Source organism: Pongo pygmaeus, chromosome 14, assembly GCF_028885625.2.
Source record: "Pongo pygmaeus isolate AG05252 chromosome 14, NHGRI_mPonPyg2-v2.0_pri, whole genome shotgun sequence".
Classification (NCBI taxonomy): domain Eukaryota; kingdom Metazoa; phylum Chordata; class Mammalia; order Primates; family Hominidae; genus Pongo; species Pongo pygmaeus.
Genome location: NC_072387.2, coordinates 41206165 through 41231045, shown reverse-complemented (window position 1 = coordinate 41231045; position 24881 = coordinate 41206165). Strand labels below are relative to the sequence as shown.

The 24881-nt window shown below is 33.9% G+C and overlaps 1 protein-coding gene across 7 annotated transcripts in view; it reads right to left on the bottom strand.

The window, feature by feature from the left end:
- PDS5B (PDS5 cohesin associated factor B) overlaps nt 1-24881 on the bottom strand; it is a 186831-nt gene that overhangs the window by 65883 nt on the left and 96067 nt on the right. For all 7 annotated transcript variants that reach the window (XM_054446092.2, XM_063650750.1, XM_054446098.2 and 4 more), the window contains exons 11-18: nt 23116-23261; nt 19838-19989; nt 18553-18666; nt 12821-12902; nt 10207-10255; nt 7190-7329; nt 5619-5734; nt 35-140 (exon numbers count right to left, since the gene is read on the bottom strand). In XM_054446092.2, coding sequence (XP_054302067.1) covers nt 35-140; nt 5619-5734; nt 7190-7329; nt 10207-10255; nt 12821-12902; nt 18553-18666; nt 19838-19989; nt 23116-23261 — 905 coding nt within the window. The remainder of the gene's footprint in view (nt 1-34; nt 141-5618; nt 5735-7189; nt 7330-10206; nt 10256-12820; nt 12903-18552; nt 18667-19837; nt 19990-23115; nt 23262-24881) is intronic.

The window sequence follows — 24881 nt, the reverse complement described above, 5'->3', positions numbered from 1 at the left end:
CTAATTAGGTACTTAATTTTAAATAGATACTTACTTTAAGCAGTTCAAGACCTGCTCTGATGGCTTGATCAGTTGGAACACCCTCATCTTCATCATCTGCTGTTCCATCTATTGATTTGTTCACTTGTTTAATAAGAGCACTAAAATATGACCAAAAAAGTCATTTTTTCAAATGTTACTAGCAATGTCTAAGAAAAATAATCCTGTGTTACATATTTGTGCACATACATATATACATATCCGAACCAAATACAAATTTGATATAGCTGGTTTTTAACACTACTGCAAAACAACTATAGTATTTTCAGATGCTTCTTTTCAAAAACAATTCTTTTCCCTTGCCCATTCAAATGAGGTCAAAATGTTATTCAATTTGCTCTTTATTAATGCTATCAATATCTTTATCATCTTTTCCATGGCAGGTCTGAGCCCAAACACATAAACGACAAATTATTTTTAATTATCTAAAACTGATTACTAGTCCAGCAAGTAGAACAATATACACAGAAATAAAAAAGGATAAAGGAAACATTAAGCACTTCCAAACCATTTACCAAATATTACTGTGTGTCAGGTACAGCTGTCAAAGTCAGAAATATACCTAGGCCTCCTCCTAAAAGGTGTAAGAATACCTAGGTAACAGACATACAATAAAACCTCATTAGAACATCAGAAAAGGAACTACAATAGATCAAAAGGAAACATGATGTTTTCAAGCTTTCTTCTAATAAAAACAAGCTGACGTTATTTTATTTATTTATTTATTTATTTATTTATTTATGAGACAAAGTTTCACTTTGTCGCACAGGCTGGAGTGCAGTGGCATGATCTCGGTTCACTGCAACCTCCGCCTCCTGGGTTCAAACAATTCTCCTGCCTCAGCCTCCCAAGTAGCTGGGATTACAGGTGCGCGCCAACAAACCCAGCTAATTTTTGTATTTTTAGTAGAGACGGGGTTTCACCATGTTGGTCAGGCTGGTCTCAAACTCCTGACCTGAAGTGCCTGCCCACCTTCGCCTCTCAAAGCGCTGGGATTACAGATGTGAGCCACCACGCCCGGCCAAGCTTGTTATTTTAAAATAAACATCTGTATCCAGGCACAGTGGCTCACTCCTGTAAACCCAGCCACTTAGGAAGCTGAAACAGGAGGGTCACTTGAGGCCAGGAGTTCAAGACCAGCCTGAGCAACATAATGAGACCCTGTCTCTACATAAAATTTAAAAAATTAGCCTGGCATGGTGGTGTGTGCCTGTAGTCCCAGCTATCTGGGAGGATCACTTAAGCACAGTAGTTTGAGGTTACAGTGAGCTATGATGCACCACTGCACTCCAGCCTGGGTGACAGAGTGAGACCCTATCTCTAAAAATATAAATAAACATTTGTAATGCATTGACAATTATCTAAAATAATCATTTATACTGATGGGTATGTATTTGTCCTTTTTATAAAAACCACCACCAGAGACAGAAAACATACCAAAATACAAGAAAATTCAATTAGTCAATGTTCCTTAAAATGTTTAGTAAATATGTTTCTACAAAAATACTATATATTCAAATTTAAGGTCAAGTTAGGAGTTAAATATATCTGTCCCCATTATAGGGTCTCCTTAAATTGATCATCTCTTTAACAGTTGGTATTTCTGAGGGTGTTTTCTCTTTTTCTGCTCATTTTCCCTAATCAGCTTATTCTCTTATCTCCAGCTATTCCAAATACAAATCTTCAATCTGAATCCTTTCCATATTTTCAGTAGCCCCAAGATTTTTTAACCTAGATATACGCAGGAATGAAAACTATCACGTTTCCAAAAGTAAACTCATTTTCTTCCACGACTGAGAATATGAAGCTCTCAGTCAAGTGAAGCAAGTAAAAAATAAGCTAACAAACACATTAAAAAGATCATCAGAGAACAAGAGGGACTACAAAAAAAGGCCACAACAAGAAGAAAATTTCCATAGCCAGGGTAATTAGGAAAGGAATTTCTGAGGAAGGACAACTGAACTACTAACAGCCAGGCATATGAAAATCTATGGGAAAGCACCTACCTGAAAGATCAAAGAAAATCAACTGAAAAACTATTTTAAAATACTAAGAATTCAGTGGGGTAAAACAAAACACTCAAAAATCAATAGCACTTTTCTGTATCAGCAAAAACTACCTAAAAAAACAGAGAGGGGAAATCTATTCACAATAACAAGTCAAAATATAAAAAATAACTAAAAAGTTGTAATGTACAGAATCTCTATGTCATTTGGTATGGGACAAGATTCCACAGGTACATACTAAGTCTCATATGGAAGAATTAATTAGTGCTTAGGAACAGCCAATAAATTTTACGGAAGGAGGGATGAAAGAACTTCCTCTAGTGTATCACAACCTCAGAAGACTAAAGAACCAAAGGGAAACCAGCAAGGATCCAAAGCATGTAAGAATTTATGCTATAATAAAGGAACACCTCAAATCAAATGAGAATCAATTTTTCTGTAAATGGAGTTCATAAAACTATCTACCATGTGCCTTTGAAAAAGACTGGGTCATCCCTTCTCAGCCTTTTGGCTAGGATCAAGTGTAAAAAGGACTGGGTCAAGGCCGGGGCACAGTGGCTCATGCCTGTAATCCCAGCACTTTGGGAGGCCAAGGCGGGCAGATCAGTTGAGGCCAGGAGTTCAAGACAAGCCTGGGCAACACGGTGAAACCCCACTTCTACTAAAAATACAAAAATTAGCTGGATGTGCTGGCACATGCCTGTAATCCCAGTTACTCGTAAGGCTGAGGCCGGACAATCGCTTGATTCCAGCAGGCAGAAGCTGCAGTGAGCTGAGATCAAGCCGCTGCACTCTAGCCTGGGCAACTGAGTGAGACTTACTCAAAAAAAAAAAAAAAAAAAAAAAAAAGACAGTCTCTAAGTCCACCTTACACTAAATTCCAGACTAATCACAGATTTAAATGTTAAAAAGCAGAGCTATTAATATGATACCAAAGGCTGAAATAAACCACAAAGGAAATGACTGACATTTAATTATACCATGTAATATTTATTAATTGCAAAGAGATTTAAAAGGTGATTCAACTGGGTCAACAGCCTTATTTTATAAAGCATTCTTATAATCAATAAGAAAAAGACAATTTCACTGAGTCCCTATGGAAAAATAAAAGGCATTCTCCAAAGGGATAAAATTAGCCAAGACATAAATGAAAAAAAAAGTTCAACCTTATTAATAATTGCTCAACTTTTCTATTTGAAACACAAAAAAAATTTTTAAAGGGTACATCTCTTCATTCACCTATAAAATGACAAATATTGAAAAGATTAACAGCCACTGCTGGGAAGAGTCAGATGAAATGGACATTCACTGACTACTACAGGGGACTAAAAGTAGAATCTTTCTGTACAGTGTAGTGGTTAACCAAGTGGGCTCTAGAGACAGACTTCCTAGGTTTAAATGCTGTTTTCCACACTCCAACAGTGGGAAGGTTACTCACCCTATGTGCAATTTACTGCTCTTTATCTGTAAAATGGGAATAATAATAGTTCCTATCCATGAAGAAAAAAGTTAGTTAAAACATAAATTCTTAGAATAACACCAGGCACATTATAAAGCACTAACTGCTACTTGTTCTTATTGTTTACGTTTTGACATATCTTCTAGATCACTATGACCTTCTGATTCCTAAAGCCAAGATCTATTCCTGGTTTTCAGTCTCTTTGTCCACAATATACTTTACTTCTGAAAACCTCCTCCATCTTAACTCAAAACATTACAATAACCTGGTCTTCTTACATTTCTACAATTTCTGTACTGTAAAAAAAATTTCCAAAGTTCTGTCCATGATCTTTTTACTTCTTTCTATACAATCTGAGCAGATTAATCCATTCTCATAGTTTCACATTAAACTTCATAGGCCTTGATTTTTTTTTAATTGTTTGTCATGTACAAGTAGGAAGCACATCCTCTCTCACCTCCTTCAAAAACAGCTCCTTTCATTCTTTTCAAGGTACTACTATTCTCCACATCATTTGGACTTGAATCCTAATATTTCTGGTTCTTCCTTGCCTTTATTCCCCATATCCAGTAAGCTGGCAATTTTTTAGGTTGTTGTTTTAAAATTTCCCTCAAATACGTTGTCTCCTTTCCATTCCACTACCAGCTATAGACAATTAAAACACCTTGGCAATCTATCTCTTCTACTTCCCTCCTCCTAGCTATCATCTCAATCATCCATAGTTCTCAACAGATAAAGTAAAAGGAAGCTCAATGTTAAAGGCTTTCACAATCTGCTCCCAATCTGGCTTTTTAAGGATCATCTCATAACAGTTTTATACGATGCCACATTACACTATAAATAGATGGCAATCATTTTCTAAATATCCCTCTTCTTTACTATCAAATTAGCTTAATTTATGTTAACCTCAATGGCAAGAATGGCACTTCTATAAAAACAGAATCTTACCCTTTCTCCCCTCTTAGGTGAAATATTACCCCTTAGAGATATCCTCTTTCAACACTGTGAACTCTATTTGCAATAATCTTACTGAACTACAATATAATCTCCTGATTTGAAATCTTTATTCCATTACTGACAGAAGGTATAACAGCAGACTATGCTTTGCCAGTACCTAAAGAGTACTGCCTTGAATAGAGAAGGCATGGGATTACTTACTTAATAAATTTGTCTGATTCAGAGTCTTCCTCTTACAAATACAGAGGCTTCTACTTCTTGTCTTGCTTTTTAAACCTCAGAACTACCTCTTCAAATGAAAACTGATACAAGAGGAGTCCAAAGTGACTGACAGGTAACCAAAGTAGGGTCTCTCTATTTGTAAGGGGTCAATGACCAAAAGCTACGCCCAATGCCTTCCCCAACAAAACATCTCCAAAAGGGTTTGAGCATAAGATGAAAAAATCATTAGTATTATTTATTTTAGATAATAATATATACCCCTCAAAGAACACTACTGATGACTAACTAGTAAGTCAGTATGCCCTATATATATTGTATAAGTACTTTATTTTTTCAACCAGAGGAAAACATTTTAGGGAAAGTTTAAAAATAAAAAAACACCTCTTCCCACATTTCACAAAAGGGAATGCAGAGATAAAAAGAAATAAGTTTCCAACTTCTCACAGGTAGTACCAAAGCTGAAACTTTAAATGAGAGTTGTTTTAAAAAAACAACATTTTCAGTTCTCAAATTATCTGTGAAAATGTATCATTTGTTCCTTTGCAACAGATTCACCTAGTTTCCCAAGGGTATAAATAAAATTTATTTATATTACCTAAACTATACAAGTTAACAAAAACAAAGAGTGTCTGGTATACTGTTAACAGATAAAATTAGGCTTAGACTGACAATTTCTCACACAATTTGAACCAATCCTTAAAATTAAGATAAATAACAACAACAAATATACAGGTACAGATGAGTGTATATATATGTGTGTGTGTGTGTGTGTGTGTGCATATACAAATACAGATATATGCAGAGGAGTATATACAGAGGAGTACACAATACACACAGATGTGTAGCTAGATATAGCAGGCACTCAACAATGACTGATTCCTGAATGTACAAATTAATGAACAGCAATGAGAACTTAGTATTTTATATACAAATACCTGATAGATTCGGTATCTATGTGTACAGGTGCTATCCTCTCCAAGAGAAACTTGATCATTTCCAGGAAAGGATTTGTAGGCTGTTTGGGGTTGCCCAACTTCTTAGTTATTTCACGCTGTAATACAGATTATTTCAATATTACAAAAGTACATTTAAACAAATCATTATGTTAAAATATTAAGAACCAACAATAATTAAAACCATGTAGTACTGATACTGGAATAAACAAAACAGTAAGAATTGAACAAGTCCAGAAAAAAAGACTGAATTAAGGATTTAGCATATGAAAAAGGTAATATTTCAAGTAATCAGGGAAAAGGTAGACTAGTCAATACACTGTATTGAAATAATTGGATAGACATTTGGAATAAAAACAAAGTAAGGTCCCTGTCTCATATATTACATCAAAAATATTCCAAAAGAATAAAAATACAAATGAATAAAACCAAGAGTCACTGGATGCACAAACTTGAGGAAGTAAAATTATCAGAAGAGCTTGTTAAAACTATAGATTCCTGTATTTAACTCTGAAGATTCTCATTTAGTTGATCTGGGGTGAAGTCAAGAATCATCTTTCTCTAAAAAGCATTTCAGAAGGTATACAGGTAACAGATTAAGAATCACTGACAACAATAAATATTTTCATTGACTTAGAATAGGATTTCATAAGCAAGACAGCAAAGCCGAACACCATGAGGAAAATACTGACTTACCTAAAGATAGAAACTATGGTATGTAAAGAACATAATAAACAAAAAGAAAGGGTAAACTAAAACTGATAGAAAATTATCTGCAACTTAACAAATGCCAAATGACAAACTCACAAATCAGTAAGATAAATACCATTCTATAAAAATAGGCAAATATTATAAATACAACTTACAAAAGAAATATGAATGGCCAATAATCCCAAGGAGAAAAAATGGTCAGATGACTAGCGACTAACAAAAATAAATACTATCAAAATAATTGTGTTTTTGTTTGTTTTCACTTGGGTTTTGTTTCCAGCAATGATACTGACCAATATTGTTGTGTGTGAGAAAATGGTCACTCTCATTACTGGTGATTAGCATAAAATTAATTCAGTTCTGGAGAACAATTTGCCAAAGCATATTAAAGGCTTTAAAAATGAGCTGTTAGCCCATGCAATTGTAGTTCTTAGAATTTATCCTAAAGAAAGAATCAAGACTGTGTAAAAATATTAATTATATTCTTCTTCATAGTAATCAAAAAGTAGGAAAAAATCTAAATGTGTAACATAGTGGACTACTCAACAAATTATAGTACATGTATTCAGTGGTATGCTATGGAGCTATTAAATACTATAAAAGACTAATTAATGAAAAAGTAAAATGTACAAAACTGTATGTATAATATCTCATTTTAGAAGGACATATACCACAATATTAACAGCAATTGTCTCTACAGAGAAATTATAGTTTATCTGCATTGTTATTTATGTGACATTTTTCAAATTTAATATAATGAATATAAATTACTTTTATAAAAGAGAGAGATAATAAAGAAGATTTGGGGGCTTTTTCAAACATCAGCTCTTTTCTCTCCTTACCACACAACCTTCAGCCTGCTTGCAGGAGCATGTTGGACTAACAAGTACTTCTAACTGCTTTCTTATTTTCTCATCATCTTCTAACACCTGTGTGAATTTCTTCATGAAATCCTGAGCCTTACCAGGATCGGGTAAATTTCCTTAAAATAAATTAAAGTTCAATTAAAATCAATTTTTTTTAATTCTTAAAATAATAATAGGTCAATATTTTTCATTTTTTTAATTCTTAAAATAATAATAGGTCAATATTTTTCATTCCTTTTATTACCTTAAAATCCTTACATAAAAATTCAGTTTAGTTTAACAAAATAAATTGTGAAACACCTTCAACAGTCAATTTTCACAAATAAAAATATATTTTCTAGAAATATAAAACAGGATCATTGTGAAGGGACATATATGCAAGGAAAAGTCTAAAATGGCTACTTCTAAATAATACCTTGTAATATTTAAAGGCATCAAATGTCAACCTGAATAATGCCAATTTTATTACTGTCCCCTTGAGCTTGTTGCATACATTGCTCTCTTATAATTTTAGAGATTAATCACTAAGTTTAAAGAACTATTTCCCTGTATTTCCCTGTTTATTGTTAAACCAACCCAGAGAGTTTACATATACATGCATGCTATCTAGCAGTGATATATACCGAGCAACCTATCCAGGTGTTACTGCTGGGTAAGTCATTACTGCATGGGAAAGAATGAGTCTTTGTAGAATCAAAAATGATTTTTATACTATTCTGCTAATGTGTCTTTGTATCAAAATATTTATGAAAGCTAATAAAATGTTGACTGTGGTATCTTTTTTTCCTGGCTTCTTAACTGTTGTAGAGAGCCAGACTAGAATATAGCATCTCCAATAACAGAAATTGTAAAATGGAACTTTGGCATTTTGTGAGGCCGAGGCAGGAGGATCACAAGGTCAGGAGTTCAAGACCACCCTGGCCAAGATGGTGAAACCCTGTCTCTACTAAAAGAATACAAAAATTAGCCTGGTGTGGTGGCAGGTGACTGTAATCCCAGCTACTCAGGAGGCTGAGGCAGAGAACTGCTTGAACCCGGGAGGCGGAGGTTGCAGTGAGCTGAGATCTCGCCACTGCACTCCAGCCTAGGCGACAGAGCGAGACTCTGTCTCAAAAAAAAAAAAAAAAGAGAGAGAGAGAGAGAACTCTGTGGACTATCAAAATAGTAGTAGAAATTCGAGCGAATCCCAAAATATGAATATAGTAAATGTAGTCTTCAAGTTCACATATAATTCTGAAATCCCATTTTATGTCTTGGTGAGATATTTAAATGACTTAATGTAGTTAAGAATCTAAAAATATATTAATCCTCCTAAATACTTCTGTATGACCTTTTCCTGTTTCTGTAATAGAAAAAAATCTGCAAGGAAAGAGAACCACATTGTAGTACAACAGATAAACATGATCACTTATAGAAGATCAATGGAATGTTTTTATAAGTTTACATAATAAGCACCTGAGGGCAAGCTGGAAAACTGCTAGTGTAGCACTTCGCAATCTGTGTTCCAAAGACCACTAGTAGTTCAGTGGAGTTTAACAGTGTTCAGGAAAAGGTATTTTTTCAAATAATTTTGGAAAGTGTTATTTTACAGCCCCTTCATAATGGATGGGCATCATAATAAAGGCTACAATAAGGCCTATTATTTCAGAAAAAAAAGCAAAAGGGGGGAGGGAAAAGAAGGGATAAAGAAAACTCTTTCAATTTAGCATTCTATAAACATATATGACAATGAAACCCCTTTTTCTCACAATACTACTAACACCTGCAGGATACCAGCATTCCTTGAAAATAGAATCTGGGAAATACTGAATTCACTGGAAGAAAACTGATAGGAAAAAAAAAAAAAAGAACTTAGGGAATGATCTCTTTTAGGAGACAGAATCCATAGCCAGACTATAAAAAGGTGATAGGCCAGGCATCGTGGCTCACACCTGTAATCCCAGCACTTGAGGCCAGCAGTTCAGCACTAGCCTAGGCAACATAGGAAGACCTAGTCTCTTAAAAAATATATTTTTTAAATTAGCTGGGTGTGTTAATACATGCATGGAGCCCCAACTACTCAGGAGGCTGAGGTAGGAGGATGGCTTGAGCCCAGGAGGTCAAGATAGCTTTGAGCTATGATTGTGCCACTGCAACTCCAGCCCTGGGCAAAAGAGCAAGATCTCATCCCTAAACACCAAATTAATTTTTTTTTAAAGGAATAGCACAAAACAACTTGCTTTAGCAAGTTATCCAGGGGACTGGAAAGTAGTTTTCCCAGGACAGAAGAACATTTTGGTCTTAAAGTTCTACTCATTCTAATATTCCCATTACTTAATCCAAAAACCAGTGAGTTAGGTTTACTGTTATCTTCAGTGTCTTAACATTACTTTCATACACATCTTGGAATATTTAGCGTCTCAGATCCATCTTAAGATCTCTTCATTAGCACCAAGTGGAAGCTCAGCAGAAGTATTCCTCCAGGTGTTTCTGATTATCCCTCTATCCATTTGCTATACACAGTGACCTCTGAGGTGGGAGGAAAAGCAAATGATCTGCAAAAACAGCAACTTTTCCCCACTTTTCCACTGAACAAAGGAGATGTTCCACATAATCCTTTTGTATTTACTGTCAAATGAAATACCATTTTACTTAACATCACCTAAAGCAAAAAAGCAAATTAATATTTTTTCAAAGAAGCTGTTATGTATGTAGTTATTAGGTATATCCTTTATATTCTGGCTTGGAGTGAATTAGCTTCAGTTAGTCACATTAGAGCAAGCAATACCAAACACAGATTCAGTTTTTACAAGTTTACATGATGATTTCAATAAATTCTTAAAAATAAATTTATGTACTAAATCCTTTCTCCAGCTCTAGCTCATGTAAGACACTAAAGAAAATTTAAAATTCCTATATTATCATAGCCTATAACAAAACTGCATGAAACACTTAAAATTACAAAAAATGTTCCAATTAAAATTACATTTTATACAGATTTTAAAATAACTTACTTGTAATAACCATCACTTTTGAAAATATGGCCTTGACACTGGCATCTGTCTGTAAATCACACAAAAAAATGCAAAATTAAAATTCCCTGACAAGAAAACTTCATCACATTCTGCAAAAAATTAGACAAGCATAACCCACTAAATGCTGCAGACCCATGCTCTTACCACTACTGTCACCTTCTTCATCTATTTTTATTAAACTCTAGATAAACTGGACAGGAGGTAGAAGTAAACTCCTCCTCTACTTTCATCACGTCTTACCTCACCCTGTTGTGTTAGCCTCCAAACAGAAATCAGACAGCTGCACTACATTTTGTAACAGGTACACATTTTGGGGTTTTTGTTTTTTTTTTTTAAGAGCTGAAAGAACAGGGAAAACTCCTACAATGTTTAGACCTGAGAATTATAAGGCATAGTCATGAAGCTTATGGGGAAGACACTGGAGAAAGACAATTAAGATGTGACTGACATGTAAAAAAGATGTTTCTAAGAGTGTTAGTTATGGGTTGCATCAGGGAAGTGTTATTTCAGTGAATTAATTCACTACATTATACCGTATGTAATACATTCATGTACTACTGCATGTAAAGTCACATGTATAAAAGACGTTTCTTAGAGTGCTAATTATTCACTGCATCAGAGTAGTGTTATTTTAAAAAACAGAAAAAAAAAAGTCATTGAGCAAGTGTATTTAAAGTACTGAGCTAAATAAACATTGAACTGAAAGCAATAAATCAAATAAATACACAAAAAGACCATCCCTATTGAGAATGAGCTTGCTAAGAGGAACTGAGAGTTAAAGCGCAATAAAGTTCAAGAATTAATTCCCTACTATTTGGAATTTAAAGCATCTAACAGCTGTCTAGAAACATGTAAGATTTCTATTGTTGCTGTTTTATTTGGGGGGAATGAAGCGGTGCTGGGCTATCCTCCTCCATTCTGTTACTTTTTCAAACCCATCACACATGAATGAGAACTCCATCTTTAATGTGGATAACTGGGTAATTATTTTAAGACAAGCAAAAAGAAAATTCCACACTGTAGAAGAGAACTAAAACATTCTAGCTGAATTGAGACTGTATTTAGTGATTTCATGTATGACTCAGCAGGAACGTCTAAGACCCTCCCAATTTTTAACAACAGGCAAAATGAAGAAGCTCCAACTAAATACATAAATTTTAGAGGAACAGTGAGAATCAAAAACAAAGTTATATTTGATTACAATCTCACACATCATGCTATTCAACATATGATTTATACACTTAACATACTACCTGGATGCTATTATGATTTCGATAATGCCTAAACACAAATAATTTTATATACATGTAAGTAAGAACATCTTAAAATTTTAATAAACACTCTTACATCTTTGGCCAGAAGGAGGTAAATATACAGAGCTCCAAGTAGCAAAGAGAGGCACTTTATCCAGAGATTATTAACAAAAACACACTAACTTACCACATTATGACACTAATTGAAACAGGCTTATTGGCTAACATATACTAATTTAACAGGGTTTAAGAAAAAGGACAGCAAAATCACTAAATTAGTTTTAAGTCATTTATTTTCAAGGAAAACGTATTTTAACAGGTTCGATATACTCAATAATCACAGAAAAAAGGTTATGTTCAATAAAACACAGAGGTCATTGTTAACCTATAAAACAAAAATACTACTCAAATGTAAGCTTCAATTAGGCAAAAAAGGTGGTACAAAATGTCTTATTACTAGTGATCTGAAGGTTTAAAAAAATAGTGAGGGTCACTATAAACTACTCAGACAAATGGTGTGAGTTTTTTGATTTGTAGAGCAATTGCTGAATTTATGCCTAGAGAAAAGGTGAAAGTTTTCACCCCTTAGATGAAAACAACACTGCTCCATTGACCTCTGTCCTATGAAGTGTATGTGTGGAAGAGAGATTGAGAAAGAGCACTCTAAACTGAAAAAGAAAAAAGAATACTCTTGTCTTCCCTGAAGGCAATTTAAAATGACCAGGCACACTGCTTTTTAGATGAATTATGCCTTTTACAATGTCTACATACAGCATTTCAATGAAAAAAAAAAACTCTAGAATCATTCTAAATGATTGATAAAAGATAAAATACGATACATCCAATGGATGAATACCATCATTACATTATAAATACTAGGTAGTACATTAAAATCTCCATAAATATTAATTTTAAGTAAAAACATCAAGACACCTAACTATAATTACATAATTATTGAAACTTTCTGAAACCACAAGAATATACAAAAAAGTAGGGAAGATCTTAGAATGGCAACATAAAGTGTAATTTCTTTCAATTTTCTTTGCTTTCAATAATGCTGAGTTATTGTTACGTCTTTATTTTAAAGCTACCAAAAAACTTTGAGTACATAGACCCACACTCTCTGTAATGCTGGATATTACCTTTTGCAGATATAAACATTTATCACTTTCTATCTAATAAGGTTCTTAAAATTAAGAGTTTTCTAAGCAAGGAATCCTAACTTCTACAATCAGAACTTTTGCAAACAGAAAGAATTGTTTAACACATAGCAGCAATGGTAAATAGTAATTAAAATACATGTGTTTTAAAAAACATTGAAGGAAAAAATTCTTACTTACTTTGGGTTGCTTAATCAAGTCAAGCAAATCCTTTACTTGATGTCGGAGCAGATTTTGACATTTCCACATTTCATTCAATGCTCTGAAAAACACAAACATACACATTTAAATAACAAAACAGAATAAAAATCTTTCTAGAATATTACTACCATATAATTTAAGGTTCAAATTATAAAAGGAGATGACAGAGATGAGATGAAATTCACAGGACTAAGCAACTGATAATGTGTAGAGGGAAAGAATGGAATCAAATATAACACAGCAGGATCAAAAGAAATAATTAGTGGTCGAATTAGGGTAGGAATTAACTGGAGACATTATAAATTTGAGAAATAAAGGAATAACTGACAGCGTAAGGTGTTGTAGCAGGCAGGATGAAATGGAATCAAAAACATAAAAAGAAGAATTAGTTACGAGAGAATGGGGATACTTTTTCTTAAGACAAATCTTATTTAAATTGTAAAGAGTCTGGAATTATTTATAAGTGAATATTTTTATATGTCAAAAACTCTGATGTTCTCTTAATAGTTGTATTGTTCTCAGGCAGAAATTTAAATCTAAAAAAAATCATACAGGTACTCAATATATAAGCAACAATACTGTATTATAATATTGTTTAATATATTATAGTATATAAATAATATTATATTAACATATAGAGAATAATTAACGAAATACTTGGTTACAGATTAGAGCCACACAATTAAAAATTTTTAAAGAAATCTCCAAAAACAAGGAAAACTTTTCATCAGTTTGTTTTCAATTATTCTACATTTCTATTAACCTCTATTACCATACATATGAAGCGCTGCCAAAAGGCAGTAACACAGAGGCATATAAGAAACTCTTTTTCTTTTAATAGACAACATCGTTTAATATTTTAATTCTCCCCTTTAACAATATGTTTGAAAAATGCCTTTGGATTTTTTAAAGGAGATAAACCAGTTCAAATTTGGGACACTTGAATTCCTTTATAGTAGTCACGTCAAAATGGTACTGGCAAAGCAACATTATTAGGACATTTTCATCTTAGAAGTTATATTTTAAATAGCTATACTTTACTAATTTCAAGTTACTAAGTTGTATAAATCTTCATAAGCACAGTTTAAGAACATAAACATTGAAAGCAAAATGTTCATACTCCAGAGGACTAAAAATCTAACAGGAGTTGTATGATTAAAATAATTTTCAAAGAAACGGGGTAGTGATTTGTAAAATTACTTCTGAACTCCAAAGTCAATGTATTCTCTCTTTCCTATACACTTAATCATTCTAACTTCTGAAAGGCCTAGATTTTGAAGCTTGCTTTCACTTAAAATAAAAGGGAAATTACTTTACTCATTAAAGATGAAATGTCAAGCTATTTTAAAGCCCATTATAAACTGTTATGGCTATAGCTTAAATCAAAAAGTGACCATCTCTAAGAACTTGTATTATAACATGTTTATAGGAACTATCCTTTCAAGTATTTTAATAGAATTGTATTAACCAGCAAGGCAATCTGTGCCTGTTTATTGCCTTTATAAATAATTCTCTAAAAAAGGGAAAAAAGTTATACTAGGAGAAGCGGTATTACAATAGGAAAAATCTCTATTTAATATTAGTCTGAATTGCAGTTCTGTTGCTAAGCCAACGTAAAAACTCCAGTAAGAGCCTGGATATTCTTATATTTGTTAGCTGACATCTTAAATAGACAATCAGTTCCCACAGATCTCCTTGTTACCAAACCACAAGTTTGCAGCAACTCAAAGAAAAAGACAGCTACCATCAGGTTTCAGTCAGTGGCCTGTCCAAATGTTGAAGAGGACCTGTCCTCCAGCCTTTAGCTCCCAACTGACAAATCACCCATCGGACTCTATCTCAAAAAAAAAAAAAAAAAAAAAAAACTATCTAGACGCAAACTTGTTTAATAAAAGAGAAGAACATAACAAAGACTCCAATACCATCTTCTACTACTGTCACTAATAGGAGTTCTGGGGAACTTGTGAGAGGTGGAAGTACACACTGTTCTCTTTTTCAATAATCAAGGTATTTAGTTTACTTAGGAGCTTATTCAAAAACTGATTCACATAAAAAGTCTGAAATCTAAGAAATACTTTGTCTTCCCCAAAGAAAAGTAGTCAGAGAATAAAATATATGGCTCTTTCAACAAATAAAAGGAATCCTAACCAAACAAGTTCTTACCAGGAACATGCCTGACAAGCAGCTATTTTTAAGTCCCTTTCAAACTAAGTCGAAGTCATATATTCAAATGACTTCAGAACTAGAATGTAATATAAATGAATAAAGAGGAACAGGTGTTGCAATACATAGTAGTAGGGAGTGTGGTGAAATCAGAACATTAATGGACCATAAAACTATAAAAGATCAATATTATCTGCATTCAGGAAAATTAAAGATAAGAAAATTTGATATTCAAAAGATTAGGAAAAATTTAAATGTCTGATAATCCACAGGAGGATGTAGAAATCCGTAAACCACTGGTAGGAGTATAAACTAGTATAATCATGTTGGAAAACAATTTGACACTAGTTTACAATGATGAAAAGGCACATAGAAACTCCACTCCTAGCTATATACTAGTGATTATGAACCTTGGTTGCCCATTAAAATCTCCTGGAAGGCTTTTCTAAAAATCAAAATGCCCAGACTACACTCCAGACAAGTTAAGTAAGTATCTCTGAAGGAGGGACTTAGTTGTCAATTGTTTAAACCTCCCAGGGTGATTTCAATAAGTAGCTAAATTTCAGAATAACTCATATTCATACCTTAGAGAAACTCTTGCATGTGTATATTAAATTGAAAAGTATTTACAGTAGCACTATTTGAAATAGTAAAAAAAAATAAAAAAAGGAAGTAATACAGACATCCATTTTCTGCATTGACTCAAATTTCGGATATCAAAATAATGGAATAAAATTATGGACTAATGACATAGTGCAATTCTATAGCACAGTGAAATGAATGAGGTACAGCTATGTATAATATTATGACTGAATCTTGGAAATAGAATAGAAAAAAAGACACACAACACTGTATACACAATTGTTTCTTTCATAAAGTTCAAAAACAAGCAAAAATATATTACTGAGGGATACACATATATACACATACATATACATATATATGTTAAAAAAATTTTTTACAGGAAACAAGAAACAAGGGTAGAGGTTACCTCTGGGAGGAAGATGGATGGGAGAAAAGTTTACAAGTTGGGTAATAGATTCATAGGTATTTTTACTTTATTACTATGCTTCATAACACATATACATGATTTCTTTATTATTACATAATAAAAAAGGTAATGGATTTTGGAGAAAACAACCACAGATAAACATAAAGTACTAAAATACTGGTAAGTATAATAGTTGGTCAGCTAATTACAAAAAGCTGGTTAAAGTGAAAATCATCTAAAAAATGATATATATGTACCCTAAATATTTTATCTTAAAACAGATAAATATCCATTCATTCACCAATCATTTCTGTAGAATCAAAGCCTTTCCTTTTGAGTATTGGTCCAGATTGGAATTTACTTTCAATTTTTCAATGGCATCATTTTTCAATATATCTCTTGTGAATGGCACTGTTTCACTTTTGAATTCAATCAAATATACTTATCATTTAAGTGATGAGTGATATCTGACATGTTTAGTTTTATAACAACTATACTTTGTGTATTTATTGTTATTTTTCTTGTTTTCTATTTTGTTTCTGGTATTAAAGTTTTCATTAATTATTTTTTGTTCCTCTGTGTTTGGAAGCTATACATTTTAACTGCTTTCAGAGGTGACTGTTAAATGCCCACTTATAACATAGTTAGTCAACATGTCTGCCCTCACTAACATGATAAAAGAACCTTGGAACACCTTCATACTCATTACTTACCTATTACCTTACATGCTGTTATCTGATAGGACCCACCTGCAGTCAAAATTTTTCACAAAGGCATCAGGCATCAATCAGTCAGAATCATGGGCAGTGCAAGAAGGTCCTGGAGACATTCCAGCCCTGCCCAGGCATGGCAGGACCATAGGAAGGAGGATTCCAGGGACATTCAGGAAATCTCACATAGTACTGCAGTGCTGTATGGTACTGGCTAAATATTAGCCTACATGCTACCTACTTTTTAATCCACACTCCCACCTCTTGCAAATAAAACTGTATTATTACTGTTTTTACAGTCCTTTATTATTTATATTTACAGAAGTGTTTCAAATTCTTGAATCTTATTACTTCTTTATAGATTTAATTTCCTTTCTTACCAAAACAAGGTTATTCTTTAATAACCTTTTCAAGTAGGACTGGCAAATTCTTCATTTTTGCTTATAAGTGACATTTCATTTTTACTCTTGAATGATAGTTGGGCTGAGTAGAGAAGTCTAGATTTACTATGATTTCCAATAGGTAGTTTCAAATATGATACAAATACCATATTTCATCCAATTTAAGAGGCCATCAATTAATTTTGCCATAAGAAAAAGAGCCACCAATTAGGCTATGACAAACCAACAATTTTAGGATGTATTTCAATTCCAGAGAAAAGTTTACAAGTAATAAAACGTAAATGTGAGAGTAATGTATTTTACTACGTGTAGTGGAAAAAGAACAAGCTTTGGAACCAAGCAGGACTGAGTGCAAATCCTGGCTCCCTCTTACTCCTTGTGTTATTCTGTGGAACTTAACATTTGTGTGATTCATTTCATCACATGTAAAACAGGAAAAATATCACTTAAACCAGGGTTGCCAAGCTTTTTCTGTAAAAGGCCGGACAGTAAATATTTTAAGCTTTGTGGGCAATCAGATCTCTTTGCAACCTACTTTTCCACTGTAGCACAAAAGCAGTTATACATAATACAAATTCCAGTGCCTGAAATATAGCAGGTAGGAAAAAAAAATGTGTATTTCTCCCCCTACAACCTTTTCCTCACTATTTCTGTACAAAACATAAACAGAAAATATAATTATTTCCATGGAAGAAATGAAGTCAAAAGTCTCATTAAACAGTGGTACAAATGAAAATTACATACAGCCCCTTAGATCTCTCAAATTTCTCAACATTTAACCCTTAATATTTGTAAACTACATTTGCTGGAATACTAAGGGTCTACATTTCCTAAAACCTAAAGCAAATCTCTAAGACTTCGATTTCTTAACCCTTAGTATGATTCAATTAGACTAGCAATGTCTTTCCCATGTCTAACACACCAATGCCACCTTACCTAAACACCCAAAAGTACTTTCTGAATGACATGCGGTAATAAAAATATATTTGTGCTTACTCATGTCAAACTATAACACGGTGCTGCTCAGGCTATGCAGCACAAAATTTGCAGCCTACTGCTCTCCACCGTAATGCAAATCAGTACACCAAGTGAGAATAAAAAGGTAGTATTTTCATAATATGAATGTTTCTAATGCCTTAAGGAAAACAAACAAAAAAGAATAGGTACATCAACGTTTCTTGAGACACCAACAATACGAATAGAAAACTCAAATCCTAAAAGATTTCATGTCAATCAGCTCTATTTTTCAATTGCTTGTAATGGCTTAATCTCATGTTTAAAGTGGTACTTTCTGAAAAAATAGCCAAGTACTATGACATAACCCTTTAAACAATGTTTACACTACATAGATTACATTTTAAAATACAGGTGTTTGTAGTTTCTTTTCCATAAAATCCAATATATTGCAAAAGATGAAAAGAACAGAGTTTGATATTTGAAACATACTTCACAGCATTTAAATCCAGTGTGGCATACAAGTAATATAAGCATTTCATCCGTTCTGTAGTTTCTAAATTGTGAGGAACCATGTATTGAGCAAAGATCCGTTCAACAAGTAGTCTACAAAAAAGCAGAGAAGGCATTGTATTGATTTTTTTGTAATGTTCTAAAGTTGTATATCAAATTCCAAAACTATGTAAAGAACATATATTAAAGAAGTTCCTGCCACTCAGAGTGGAAATGAGATTTCCAAATCAAAACCTTCTATCTGTAGATAGAAGGGAACCAAAACAGGATTTAGCTGGATGTACTGAAAACAGCCCTACACCCAGTTAAGACAACTACCAGCTTCAGGATGTTGGGCACATTATGTACCAGGGATTTTTTCTTTATCTGTATAATACAGAGTTTTAAAATATGCCAGGTCCTTTCAAATGCCAAGTTCTAAATTTCTAAGTCAAAACTAAAGAAACTCTTAAGATTCTTTTGCATTTTCGTAGGCATCATCATGAAAACAGATCTGGTTAAAAGTACTAAAAAAAAGTCCTACAAAATCATAATGTAATTCTTTGTGCACTGATGCCATACCCTCAAAAAGCACAACAACTTCAATTTTATAAAAACAACTATAAAGTTTCATAGATAATCCAGTTTTTAGTATCTATGCCTCTTAAAATTTTAGTGTGACCTGCTTCTTAATTTTCTCATTCTGATCTGCTACAGGCAAAATCATTTGGTCTCCACTAATAACCTATCAAATCATTTCAGACTATAAGCAGGATTTAGAGCTCTATTAACTAATAAATGACTGCAGTCCATACAAGAGCTAATCCTAGCCTGGAATGCAAAAAATATTAAGATTATATTCAGATAATGTGTTTTTTATATAAATTTATAAACTGTTTTTTAGCCTTCAGTAGAAATTGTTTTTAAATGTTAAAATTCAACAGGTTTTTAAAGTTTTATTTGAAAAAAACTAATGAAGATCCTTGTAACACAATTACCTATGAACTAAAATTGTAACTATACACATACCTATTTTTAGATATTACTGTTCAAATACAGTATACGAAAATGGAACATAAAACTTGTACCCATCCCTAAAGTTATATGTACATTCCTGCTTCATTTATGGCTTGGGTGGGAATGAGCCCAGTCACTCACTACCATTACCTTGTACTAAAAACTGAGGAAAGAGTGTAAGGTCATAAAGAAAATAGTTTGCATAAAACAATAAATCAAGTTATATAACATTCAAAGTCATCAAATATTTATAGTGTCCTTAACTTACCGATCATCAATACTATTTTGATAATATATATGTAGCAATTTGTCTTTGATCCATGCTATCTGTTTTGCAGCATCTTTTCCAGCTGCTGATTGTAAAGCATATTTCTTATAAATTTGGGCAAGTCCCATCATGGCTTCTTTGCGTACTCTCCACTTAAAAACAAAAAGTTTTATTTATAATGTAAAAAGGCTTCCATTATATAAATTAAGGAAAGTCTAGTTTCCTAGTTTTGTGTTTTCCTTCCCTTTATACATTTTCTTAAGTCTCAGATACTAAATATCAATTTATAATTACTACATTTATTAAAAAAAAAACACACAACTATCACATAAATATTTCTACCATGTAAAGTATGGGAGAAAAATCAACATGTTTAAAGAACTTTAATGCTTTAATGTCTTAAACCTGTCACCTGTGCCTGAAAACAAAAGCTAATCATACTCTACATATTGTGACTTAAAACTAGTGAGGAAAAACAAGCTACGAAAATTTTTGTTCATGCATTTTTAGAGACAGGATCTCTGTTGCCCAAGTTGGAGTGAAGTGGTGCAATCACAGCTCACCAAAGCCTCGAACAACTGGGCTCAAGCAATCCTCCCACCTCAGCCTCCAGAGTAGCTGGGACTACAGGCATACAATGGCACACCTAGCTAATTTTTTATTTTTGTTTTTTGTAGAAACAGGGTCTATGTTGCCCAGGCTGGTCTCGAACTCCTGGCCTCAAGCAATCTTCCCACCTCAGCCTCCTAAAGTGCTGGGATTACAGGCGTGAGCCACTGCAGCCAGCTCAAGAAACCAAACATTAAAAGACAAAGACAGAATTAAATGGATAAACTGTGACCCATCCCTCATAATTTTTTCTAAATTGTGGTCTATATTGAGCATACTTACACTAGTACAAATAATAGTAATTAAGATGTATTAAAGGCATATATGATACTGGCTTTATCAAATGCTGAATGTAAAAATACTTACCAGTGGTCCATTCTGTACATCTGGGACTGAGTTGAAGTATAAGAGAAATGTATTCAACTTTTTTTTTAAACAAGTGTATATTTGTTACAGTGCATCTGGCATTAATTATCTTAGAATAAGTTCATTCTTTAATTTTACATAAACACAGCACTGTAATCAAAAGGAAGCTGGTAATGTTGAAAACATCATGAATCTGCAGAGATTATTAATTTTTTCCTTTGTGGTCCTTTTTCTTTTGCTATGGTCTGTCATTCATAGCAACAAATTATTCCCTTGGTTTTTCTTTCACTTAATTACAGTATATTAAGAATAGTTCTTATCTCATTCATCCACCAACTACATATTGAAATAAAAGACTTCTACAAGTCTTATAAGATTTCAGGCCAGTCATGGTGGCTCATGTCTGTAATCCTAACACTTTGGGAGGCCGAGGTGGGAGGATGGCTTGAGACCAGGAATTCGAGACCAGCCTAGGCAACATAGTGAGACCCTGTCTCTAATTAAAAAAAAAAAAAATCGGCCAGGCATAGTGGGATGTGCCTGTAGCCCCACCTACTCAGGAGGCTGAGGTGGGAGGACTGTTGGAACCCAGGTCAAGGCTGCAATGAGCCATGATGGCACCACTGCACTCCAGCCTGGGTGACAAAGGGAGACTTTGTCTCAAAAAATAAATAAGACTTCAATTTGTTTATAAAAACTTTGTATCTCTAACTCCCTATGTTGTATCTAACTCTTAATTCCCTCTTCTTCAAAGAGAATTTAAAGATACATCATATTCTAATATTACCAAGAACATGTATATAGTCAATTATTTTTCAGTGCTCAATTCTTATATGAATGAACCAAGCAACCATACAACATAGCATGATGATCAAAAATATACATTATGATCCCAATACACAAAAACAGCTCAAATTCTAAGTCTAGCTGAGAAAAAAGGTATTTAGAAGGCTATTATCCTATGAACAATGCACATATCCTTTCCCTCTTCATGGCTTTTGGCCCTTTTCACTAATTAATACCACAACGAAATATTCAATAAAGATAAGTCTAAATTTATCAGTTAAAATAAATTGTTCTGGATACCTATAGATTTGAAGGGAAAACCATGTGCTTCTTGCCCATTTATCCTCCAGGCACAACCAGCATTATCAAGGAGAGTATTAAACAAGGGAGATGGCACGATCAACCTGTTACAATGTTTTTTTTTTTTGAGACAGCGTCTCACTCTGTCACCCAGGCTGGAGTGCAGTGGCACAATCTCAGCTCACTGGAAGCTCCGCCTCCCGGGTTCACACCATTATCCTGCCTCAGCCTCCCGAGTAGCTGGGACTACAGGCGCCTGCCACCACAGCTGGCTAAATTTTTGTATTTTTAGTAGAGACAGGATTTCACCGTGTTAGCCAGGATGGTCTTGATCTCCTGACCTCATGATCCACCCGCCTCAGCCTCCCAAAGTGCTGGGATTACAGACGTGAGCTACCGCACCTGGCCTACAATGTTTTAAAGAATTTACCTAGTCAAAGATATTCCATCAACCAATAGGCAGGCCTCCCACTTTCTTTGATAATTAGCACTTAAATAAGTCAAAAAGTCTCATCCTTCACCAAAATTACTCTTATGCCTAAATGAGGCTTAGATGCCATTATGGCAATCAGGAGGGGAACAGAATGAACATTCATTGAAGTATTTCCTGAGTGCCTAATATATTCCATGCAGTATGAAACACAAACATAACAAGATACAGTCCTCTCAAGTTCACTGATTAATGAGTGGAGCTAGTGGGTACTCATTCAAAAAAGCTGGCTTGAGGACACAGAAAATAGGCTAGAAGCATGGTGCTCTATCAGGTTTAGCTTTGCTAAGTTGAAAACATCTTTCATTTTCTATTCCATGTCGATTATAATACAACCAGCTAGACAACTACCAATTCATACCCATATAACAACAGCCCTGAAAGGAGAAAGAAAAAGAAGAGTCAACAACATAAGAGAAGTTGTATCTCAAGCCTTTACAAAAGTCCCTTATCATTAACACTGGTATACAGGATAAACATTGACTACCATTAAGAGCTGTCTTATCTTTAGGATTAGAACAAATATCTTTAATGAAGAAAAACTGATACAATTTAATGTAACAGAAAGTAAAACCTCATAAAGGTAATTTTAAATATTAAAATGCCTCCACACCCCTAAAAAAAGCTAATTATATTTAAATATATATATTTAAATATATTTTCAAATACTGTTAAACTTCAAGTATTAAAAATGAAAACTTAGTAATAATTATTTATTCATACTTACTCGTTTGTCTAATGTTCTCTCTCTCACAAAATTAAGTAAGTGATCATTGACCAGAAGAATATCCTTTTTAGCAGCTGTAACTATTGACACAATAACATCATGTCTAATAGCTTCCTCAGGGTCATGTGACCTCACTTTAAGATACTCTGAAAGATAACATTTTATTACAGTGAAAATTTTAATAACTAAAATATTTTTAAAACACTGCATGATACCCTTGAAAATAAGCCCTAGCAAAACAATACCTACATAGAAGTTTCAAGAAAACTAAGAGCCCAGAAAGAAAGGGAAGGAAGAAAGAAGGAAGATTAGTTCTTCAGTCAAAAAAGAGCCATGACATCCAATTGAGTAGTAAGAGCCTCCTCTCCATCTGGTAGATTGGGAACTTGATTAAGAATTCACTAACCTGGCCGGGTGTGGTGGCTCACGCCTGTAATCCCAGCACTTTGGGAGGCTGAGGCGGGCAGATCACTTGAGGTCATGAGTTCAAGACCAGCCTGACCAACACAGAGAAGCCCCTTCTCTATTAAAAATACAAAATTATCCGGGGGTGGTGGCACATGCCTGTGATCCCAGCTACTTGGGAGGCTGAGACAGGAGAATCACTTGAACCCGGGAGGGAGAGGCTGCGGTGAGCGGAGATCGCACCACTGCACTCCAGCCTGGGCAACAAGGGCAGAGCTCCGTCTCAACAAAAAAAAAAAAAAATTTTTTAAAGGCCAGGCGTGGTTGCTTACACCTGTAATCCCAGCACTTTGGAAGGATAAGGTAGGTGGATCACTTGAGGCCAGGAGACCAGCCTGGCCAACGTGGTGAAACCTCGTCTCTACTAAAAATACAAAAAAATTAGCCAAGCATGGTGGCACACAGCTGTAGTCCCAGCTACTCGGGAGGCTGAGGCAGGAGAATCGCTTGAACCCAGGAGGTGGGGTTGCTGTGAGCTGAGATCGTGCCACTGTACTCCAGTCTGGGTGACAGGGTGAGACTCTGTCTCAAAAAAAAAGTTTTTTAAAAGGGACAAATAACAAGAGAAGAGATCACAACAAGAGATCACAGCAAAAGATGTGTCAACAAAATTTTGGCAGATGGACAACAAGTAAATGTCACAGGACAAAGGAAAAGGATGAAACCCAAATGGGAAAGAAACAATAAACAAGCTTATTTCCAGAAAGAACACTGAAAACATTTAAAATAGTTTAAGAACCTATAAGAATGGTTAAAAACAAAAAGACTGAAAACACAAAATGTTGTCAAGGATGGTAAATGACTGGAACTCTCATTCATTGCTGGTACAAATGTAAAACAGTATAACTAATATGGAGACTGTTTTCACTGTCTCTTATAAAGTTAAACATGTATCTACACTATGACCAGCAATTTAATTACTGTTTTCAAAAAGAAATAAGAACATAAGCCCACAGAAATACCTGTATAAGACTATTCACAGTAATCACTATTAATAGCCCCAAATCAGAAACAACCCAGATAACCATCAAAAGAAGAAGTGGGTAAACAAATTATGGTATATTCATACAATGGAATAATAATAAAAAATAAATTAACAAAACAGGATAAATTTCAAAAACATGTTATGTGGAAGCAGCCAGATCTCTCTCCACTCCCCACCCTCAAAAAGAATAGTACACACTGTATGATTCAACATATACGAAATTCAAAAACATGCAAAACTAACCTACAGAAATAGAAACCAGAAAATGGTGAGAGAACTAACTGGAAGGGGATATAGGGGGACTTTTTGGCATCAT